The sequence below is a fragment of the Oncorhynchus kisutch genome, unplaced genomic scaffold, assembly GCF_002021735.2.
Source record: "Oncorhynchus kisutch isolate 150728-3 unplaced genomic scaffold, Okis_V2 Okis03b-Okis08b_hom, whole genome shotgun sequence".
Lineage (NCBI taxonomy): Eukaryota > Metazoa > Chordata > Actinopteri > Salmoniformes > Salmonidae > Oncorhynchus > Oncorhynchus kisutch.
In genome coordinates this window covers 15,669,756-15,679,556 of record NW_022261980.1, presented here as the reverse complement: position 1 = coordinate 15,679,556, position 9,801 = coordinate 15,669,756, and the positions used below count along the sequence as shown (strand labels likewise).

Sequence of the window (9,801 nt, the reverse complement as noted above, 5' to 3'; positions counted from 1 at the left end):
TGGTATAAATAGGTTGTTGTTTTTCTTTCCAGTCTTCACACCTCACAGTGTTTCACTCAACCCCTTTCAGCTCCATGGTATAATGATCTCCAGACGTACTCCACAGTAGAGGTTGTCCACCTGTAGGCAACCTGTTTACAATAGCAATAAGGCACCTTCACGGGTTTGTGGTATATGGCCAATATACTACGGCTAAGGGCTGTGTTCAGGCACCCCGCGTTGCGTAGTGCTTATGAACAGTCCATAGCCGTGGTATATTGGCCATATACCACACCCACTCATTTCTTATTGCTTAATTATACCATTAAGGTTTTAGTACGTTTTTTTACAGCAGAAGGAACCAGCGCTGAAAGGTCTCCGTGTTCATGTTACTATAAGGAGCTCCGAGATGTTTTGGACAACACATGGTTTCATTTGACCGCTTCATGACCGCCTGGGTTATACTGTATCTGTCATAGCCAGGCTATCGTTAGTGTGTTCCGTCGAAGACGCGCATCGGGAGACCAAGCCTCCTTTCACTTGTTGTAGGCCGCTTTTCTCACAAGTGGATAAACGCATCACCATTTCCTCCAAACGATGCGTAAAAGTAGCCTAAACCCAAGACATCTGGAACTTGACACAGCAGTGTTACTGGACTGAGTGTGATACATAGACCAGATTGTATACCATGCGAGGCACTGGACAAAATCACCACTTTCTCCGGAGATAGCAACGCTGTTATTTCTTACACTCCTGGAACGTCTGGACGAGGACGCCGCGGCGGTGTGAGAGAGAAAACCATGCTGCTGCCGGGCAACGGAACGGGCTACGTCTGGACCGAGTTATTAAACACCGGTAACCTGACGGCGTGTGCCGGTGAAGAAGACCACGGTGGTCCGGAGGCGGTGATTGTTCCGGTGATTTTTGGATGTATATTTTTCCTGGGTGTCGTCGGGAACTCTCTAGTGATGATAGTAATAGGGAAAATCAAGGCCCGGCGCAACAGAAGTACGACAAACATTTTCATCCTCAATTTAAGTATAGCGGATCTATTGTTTTTGCTATTTTGTGTCCCGTTCCAGGCTACTATATACTCCCTACCTGAGTGGATATTTGGAGCCTTTTTATGTAAATGTGTTCACTATTTAGTGATGGTGTGTATGCTGGTGAGCATCTTCACGCTTGTTGCCATGTCAGTGGACAGGTACATAGCTGTTGTACACTCCAAAAAGTCCCCCTGCATTCGCAACAGGAGGAATGCCCTCATAGGGGTCTGTGTGATTTGGGCACTATCGTTCATATTCTCTATACCAGTGGCGCAACACCAGATACTTACTGACCACCCCGAAGCGCCGAACAGTTCGTTCTGCTGGGAAGCGTGGTACGCAAGCGCTTCCAAACACACCTACAAAGTCACAATTTTAGTCATTGGCTATCTGTTACCGTTGGGCTTGATCATATGCTGCTATGCGAAGGTAAGACAACTTTTCATCTGTAGTAGAGAAACTGTCAAACGCTTCCCTTTTTACGCACAGGTTAGAGTGTACATTAGTGAGGTTGGAACACGCTAGTGAGGTTGGAAAATGACACAATGATTACATTTATTGGGCTATAATGCTAATGTTTTTCAGCCATGCGCGGCAATAAATGCTGTGAGCGAGAACAAAGTGCGAACGTGCGGCACCACTGCGCTCCGGAAAACCTGCGCGTGTGTCAGTGCTCTTTGTACCCGGCTGCGTGACCGTTTTGTTTTTACCCCGTGGGGGGTTGGGTTCAGAGGCCTAGAGTTTCTGACAGTCCTTTATAGTCCTTAATATGGTTTACTACAGACTGAACTACTTCAACAAACTACTTTGGTTGATATTTGTTACCATACACATGCTGTCACTTGACCCAGAACTAAAATACTGTTGTTTAACCCAGAACTAAAATACTGTTGTTTAACCCAGAACTAAAACACTGTCACTTAACCCAGAACTAAAATACTGTTGTTTAACCCAGAACTAAAGCACTGTCACTTAACCCAGAACTAAAATACTGTTGTTTAACCCAGAACTAAAATACTGTTGTTTAACCCAGAACTAAAACACTGTCACTTAACCCAGAACTAAAATACTGTTGTTTAACCCAGAACTAAAGCACTGTCACTTAACCCAGAACTAAAATACTGTCACTTAACCCAGAACTAAAACACTGTCACTTAACCCAGAACTAAAATACTGTCACTTAACCCAGAACTCAAATACTGTTGTTTAACCCAGAACTAATATACTGTCACTTAACCCAGAACTAAAATACTGTTGTTTTTAACCCAGAACTAAAATACTATTGTTTTTAACCCAGAACTAAAATACTATTGTTTTTAACCCAGAACTAAAATACTGTTGTTTTTAACCCAGAACTAAAATACTGTTGTTTTTAACCCAGAACTAAAATCTTGCATAATTTGGTCAGACTCTATGTTATCATTGTCCAGATAGATGACCATAGAAATGCCAGCCATATTCCTTGATTCATTATATAAATCACTATAATAGTAGGCAGAATGACAGCAGCATACGGTGTGTGTGTGTGTGTGTGTGTGTGTGTGTGTGTGTGTGTGTGTGTGTGTGTCTGTGTCTGTGTCTGTGTGTGTGTGTGTGTGTGTAGGCGTGATAGGAAGGTACACAGCATACGGTGTGTGTGTGTGTGTGTATGTGTGTATGTGTGTGTGTGTGTGTGTGTGTGTGTGTCTGTGTGTCTCTGTGTGTGTGTGTGTGTCTGTGTGTCGTCTGTGTGTATGTGTGTGTGTGTGTGTGTGTGTGTGTGTGTGTGTGTCTGTGTGTGTGTGTGTGTCTGTGTGTCGTCTGTGTCTGTGTGTGTGTGTGTGTGTGTGTGTGTGTGTGTGTGTGTGTGTGTGTGTGTGTGTGTGTGTGTCTGTGTCTGTGTCTGTGTGTGTGTGTGTGTGTGTGTGTGTGTGTGTGTGTGTGTGTATGTGTATGTGTATGTGTATGTGTATGTGTATGTGTATGTGTATGTGTGTGTGTGTGTGTGTGTGTGTGTGTGTGTGTGTGTGTGTGTGTGTGTGTAGGCGTGATAGGAAGGTACACAGCCATAAAACACGTTTTTCCAGCAGCAGACTGTGATCCATAATGTCAAAAGCTGCACTGAAGTCCAACAAAAACAACCCCCTTTTCATCATCAATTTAACTTAGCTAATACACACATGAGAAACTGTTGAGTTTGAAAAACACAGCGCTGTTGCCTTTCTTGACACACTCAAACCGGTGCACCTACTACCATACTTTATTTATTTATTATGGATCCCCATCCATAATAATTATTATTATTATTATAATTATTATTATTAATAATAATAATAATTTGGCAAAATTAAGGCAGTTATACAATTGTAAAAATATTGCAATATGTTCATTACAGAATTCACAACACACTAAGTGTGTGCCCTCAGAGCCCATTCTCCACGACCACATATCTACAACGCAAAATCCATTTGTACGTCTGTGTGTGTATGTTATCATGTGTTTGTAGGCATGTACAGTGGGGCAAAAAAGTTCAAGAAAAAGTGCAAGTTCTCCCACTTAAAAAGATGAGAGAGGCCTGTAATTTTTATCATCGGTACACTTCAACTATGACAGACAAAATGAGAAACAAAATCCAAAAAATCACATAGTGTTTTTTATGAATTTATTTGCAAATTATGGTGGAAAATAAGTATTTGGTCACCTACAAACAAGCAAGATTTCTGGCTCTCACAGACCTGTAACTTCTTCTTTAAGAGGCTCCTCTGTCCTCCACTCGTTACCTGTATTAATGGCACCTGTTTGAACTTGTGGTCAGTATAAAAGACACCTGTCCACAACCTCAAACAGTCACACTCCAAACTCCACTATGGCCAAGACCAAAGAGCTGTCAAAGGACACCAGAAACAAAATTGTAGACCTGCACCAGGCTGGGAAGACTGAATCTGCAATAGGTAAGCAGCTTGGTTTGAAGAAATCAACTGTGGGAGCAATTATTAGGAAATGGAAGACACACAAGACCACTGATAATCTCCGGGTTAAAATGATCACAAGAACGGTGAGCAAAAATCCCAGATCCACACGGGGGGACCTAGTGAATGACCTGCAGAGAGCTGGGACCAAAGTAACAAAGCCTACCATCAGTAACACACTACGCCGCCAGGGACTCAAATCCTTTAGTGCCAGACATGTCCCCCTGCCTAAGCCAGTACATATCCAGGCCCATCTGAAGTTTGCTAGAGAGCATTTGGATGATCCAGAAGAAGATTGGGAGAATCACTGCTCTAGAGGAGATCCGCATGGAGGAATGGGCCAAAATACCAGCAACAGTGTCACCTTCACCTTGTGAAGACTTACAGAAAACGTTTGACCTCTGTCATTGCCAACAAAGGGTATATAACAACGTATTGAGAAACTTTTGTTCTTGACCAAATACTTATTTTCCACCATAATTTGCAAATTCATAAAAAATCCTACATTGTGAATTTCTGGATGTTTTTTCTCATTTTGTCTGTCATAGTTGAAGTAAAGTCATAGGTACCTATGATGAAAATTACAGTCCTCGCTCATCTTTTTAAGTGGGAGAACTTGCACAATTGGTGGCTGACTAAATACTTTTTTTGCCCCACTGTATCTGTGCCAATGTGTTTAATTTAATTAGTTATTTAATATCACCTTTATTTAACCAGGTAGGCGAGACCACCTTTATTTAACCAGGTAGACCAGACCACCTTTATTTAACCAGGTAGACCAGATCACCTTTATTTAACCAGGTAGACCAGATCACCTTTATTTAAAAAGAATAAAAATAGCAGAACCGTACCACATTGGGTGAGGCGGGTTGCAGGAAAGTATATTTAGCTCGTAGATAGAAAGTGAGATTAAGATATATACGAAAAAGACTGTCTATTTACACGGGATAGGACACTGGATAAGACAAAGACAAACACACACGTCCTACTGCTATGCCATCTTGGATATAAAAAAAAAAAGTTTGTTACTTCACAGTCCCCGCTGTTCCATAAGGTGTATTTTTACCAGCTTTTTAAATATGATTCTACTGTAGTTACCTGATGTGGAATAGAATTCCATGTAGTCATGGCTCTATGTAGTACTGTGTGCCTCCCATAGTCTGTTCTGGACTTGGCATGTCTTGTGGGGTATTAATGGTTGTCCCAGCTGTGCGCCAGTATTTTAAACAGACAGTTCGGAACATTAATTTTGTCAACACCCCTGACAAAAACAAGTAATGAGAAAGTCAATCTCTCTTCCACTTTGAGCCATGAGAGATTGACATGCATGTCATTAATGTTGGCTCTCCGTGTACTTTTAAGGGCCAGCCATGCTGCTCTGCTCTGACCCAACTGCAATTTTCCCAAGTCCCTCTTTGTGGCACCTGACCACACAACTGAACAGTAGTCCAGGTGAGACAAAACCAGGGCCTGTAGGACCTGCCTTGTTGATAGTGTTGTTAAGAAGGTAGAAACTAGGGCCTGTAGGACCTGCCTTGTTGATAGTGTTGTTAAGAGGGCAGAGCAGTGCTTTATTATGGACAGACTTCTCCCCATCTTAGCTACTCTTGTATCAATATGTTTTGACCATGACAGTTTATAATCCAGGGTTACTCCAAGCAGTTTAGTCACCTCAACTTGCTCAATTTCCACATTATTCATTACGAGATGTTGTTGAGGTTTAGGGTTTAGTGAGTGTTTTGTTCCAAATACAATGCTTTTAGTTTTAGAAATATTTAGGGCTAACTTATTCCTTGGCACCCACTCTGAAACTAACTGCAGCTCTTTGTTTAGAGTTGCAGTCATTTCAGTCGCTGTAGTAGCTGACGTGTATAGTGTTGAGTCATCCACATACATAGAAATACATAGAAACTCTGGCTTTACTCAAAGTCAGTGGCATGTTGTTAGTAAAAATTTGAAAAAATCAAGGGGCCTAAACAGCTACCCTGGGGAATGCCTGATTCTAACTTAATTATTTTTGATGGGCTTCCATTAAAGAACAACCTCTGTGTTCTGTTAGACAAGTAACTCTTTATCCACATTATAGCAGGGGGTGTAAAGCCATAACACATACGTTTTTCTAGCAGCAGCAACTATGATAGATCATGTCAAAATCTGCACTGAAGTCTAATAAGACAGCCCCCCACAATCATTTTATCATCAATTTCTCTCAGCCAATCATCAGTCATTTGTGTAAGTGCCGTGCTTGTTGAGTGTCCTTCCCTATATGCGTGCTGAAAGTCTGTCGTCAATTTGTTTACTGTGAAATAGCATTGTATCTGGGCAAACACAATTTTTTTCCAGAAGTTTACTAAGGGTTGGTAACAGACTGATTGGTCGGCTATTTGAGCCAGTAAAGGGGGCTTTACTGTTCTTGGGTAGCTGAATGACTTTAGCTTCCCTTCAGGCTTGAGGGCTTAAATTAGGCCTAGTAGGTTTAAATTTATCTCCCTCACTAGCTTTAAGCACCAACTGTCAGAGCAGCTCACAGATTACTGCACCTGTACATAGCCCACCTATAATTTAGCCCAAACAACTACCTCTTTCCCAACTGTATTTAATTTTAATTTATTTATTTATTTTGCTCCTTTGCACCCCATTATTTTTATTTCTACTTTGCACATTCTTCCATTGCAAAACTACCATTCCAGTATTTTACTTGCTATATTGTATTTACTTTGCCATCATGGCCTTTTTTGCCTTTACCTCCCTTCTCACCTCATTTGCTCACATTGTATATAGACTTGTTTATACTGCATTATTGACTGTATGTTTGTTTTTACTCCTTGTGTAACTCTGTGTCGTTTTATCTGTCGAACTGCTTTGCTTTATCTTGGCCAGGTCGCAATTGTAAATGAGAACTTGTTCTCAACTTGCCTACCTGGTTAAATAAAGGTAAAATAAAAAAATAAAATAAAAAATTGAAGATGTGGCAAATAGGAGTGGCAATAGCGTCCTCCATTATCCTGAGTAGTTTTCCATCCAGATTGTAAGACCCCGGTGGCTTGTCATTTTTTCACACTGACTTTACGGAATTCGAAAGTACAATGCTCGTCTTTTATATTTTGGTCAGATATACTTGGATGTCTAGTGTCAGAGTTTGTTTCTGGCATGTCATCCCTAAGTTTGTTGATCTTGCCAATGAAAAAAATATTAATTGTGTTGGCAATATCAGTGGGTTTTGTGATAAATGAGCCATCTGACTCCATGAATGATAGAGCCAATTTGCCTTTTTTCCCCAAAAATATTCATTTAAGGTGCTTTTTATCATCATTCTTAATATAATTTATCTTTGATGCATAGTATAGTTTATCTTTTATTTAGTTTAGTCACATGATTTCTTAATTTGCAGTACGGTTACCAATCGGTTGTGCTGCCAGACTCATTTACCTTTTGCCTCATCTCTCTCAACCATACAATTTTTCACGTCCTCATCAATCCAAGGGGATTGAACAGTTTTTCACTTCCTCATCAATCCAAGAGGATTTAAGTTTTTCACTCCCTCATCAATCCAAGGGGATTTAACAGTTTTTCACCTCCTCATCAATCCAAGGGGATTTAACAGTTTTTCACCTCCTCATCAATCCAAGGGGATTTAACAGTTTTTCCAGTAATTTTCTTAACGGGGATGGGTGCTTATTAGTAACTGGAATAAGCAATTTCATAAATGTGTCAAGTTCAGCGTCTGGTTGCTCCTCATTACACACCACAGACCAGGAGCATCTTGTTGCTCCTCATTACACACCACAGACCAGCAGCATCTGGTTGCTCCTCATTACACACCACAGACCAGCAGCGTCTGGTTGCTCCTCATTACACAACACAGACCAGCAGCGTCTGGTTGCTCCTCATGACACACCACATACCAGCAGCGTCTGGTTGCTCCTCATTACACACCACAGACCAGCAGCGTCTGGTTGCTCCTCATTACACACCACAGACCAGCAGCGTCTGGTTGCTCCTCATTACACACCACAGACCAGCAGCGTCTGGTTGCTCCTCATTACACACCACAGACCAGAAGCGTCTGGTTGCTCCTCATTACACACCACAGACCAGCAGCGTCTGGTTGCTCCTCATTACACACCACAGACCAGCAGCGTCTGGTTGCTCCTCATTACACACCACAGACCAGCAGCGTCTGGTTGCTCCTCATTACACACCACAGACCAGCAGCGTCTGGTTGCTCCTCATTACACACCACAGACCAGCAGCGTCTGGTTGCTCCTCATTACACACCACAGACCAGCAAATATTCTTTACATCATCAACATATGAATCACTACAAAACGTATTGTATGACCTCTTATACACTATATTAGGCCCAGCCTGACCTCTTATACACTATATTAGGCCCAGCCTGACCTCTTATACACTATATTAGGCCCAGCCTGACCTCTTATACACTATATTAGGCCCAGCCTGACCTCTTATACACTATATTAGGCCCAGCCTGACCTCTTATACACTATATTAGGCCCAGCCTGACCTCTTATACACTATATTAGGCCCAGCCTGACCTCTTATACACTATATTAGGCCCAGCCTGACCTCTTATACACTATATTAGGCCCAGCCTGACCTCTTATACACTATATTAGGCCCAGCCTGACCTCTTATACACTATATTAGGCCCAGCCTGACCTCTTATACACTATATTAGGCCCAGCCTGACCTCTTATACACTATATTAGGCCCAGCCTGACCTCTTATACACTATATTAGGCCCAGCCTGACCTCTTATACACTATATTAGGCCCAGCCTGACCTCTTATACACTATATTAGGCCCAGCCTGACCTCTTATACACTATATGAGGCCCAGCCTGACCTCTTATACACTATATTAGGCCCAGCCTGACCTCTTATACACTATATTAGGCCCAGCCTGACCTCTTATACACTATATTAGGCCCAGCCTGACCTCTTATACACTATATTAGGCCCAGCCTGACCTCTTATACACTATATTAGGCCCAGCCTGACCTCTTATACACTATATTAGGCCCAGCCTGACCTCTTATACACTATATTAGGCCCAGCCTGACCTCTACCTATATTAGGCCCAGCCTATATTAGGCCCAGCCTGACCTCTTATACACTATATTAGGCCCAGCCTGACCTCTTATACACTATATTAGGCCCAGCCTGACCTCTTATACACTATATTAGGCCCAGCCTGACCTCTTATACACTATATTAGGCCCAGCCTGACCTCTTATACACTATATTAGGCCCAGCCTGACCTCTTATACACTATATTAGGCCCAGCCTGACCTCTTATACACTATATGAGGCCCAGCCTGACCTCTTATACACTATATTAGGCCCAGCCTGACCTCTTATACACTATATTAGGCCCAGCCTGACCTCTTATACACTATATTAGGCCCAGCCTGACCTCTTATACACTATACTAGGCCCAGCCTGACCTCTTATACACTATATTAGGCCCAGCCTGACCTCTTATACACTATATTAGGCCCAGCCTGACCTCTTATACACTATATTAGGCCCAGCCTGACCTCTTATACACTATATTAGGCCCAGCCTGACCTCTTATACACTATATTAGGCCCAGCCTGACCTCTTATACACTATATTAGGCCCAGCCTGACCTCTTATACACTATATTAGGCCCAGCCTGACCTCTTATACACTATATTAGGCCCAGCCTGACCTCTTATACACTATATTAGGCCCAGCCTGACCTCTTATACACTATATTAGGCCCAGCCTGACCTCTTATACACTATATTAGGCCCAGCCTGACCTCTTATACACTATATT

At 42.2% G+C, this 9,801-nt stretch overlaps 1 protein-coding gene across 1 annotated transcript in view; it reads left to right on the top strand.

Annotated features, from left to right (window-relative positions):
- Positions 1-338: 338 nt before the first annotated feature.
- Positions 339-9,801, top strand: part of LOC109887386 (galanin receptor type 1-like) — a 42,110-nt gene continuing 32,647 nt past the window's right edge. The window contains exon 1 of the mRNA XM_031812617.1: positions 339-1,454. Within this exon, the coding sequence (XP_031668477.1) occupies positions 780-1,454 (675 nt within the window). The 5' untranslated portion in view covers positions 339-779. The remainder of the gene's footprint in view (positions 1,455-9,801) is intronic.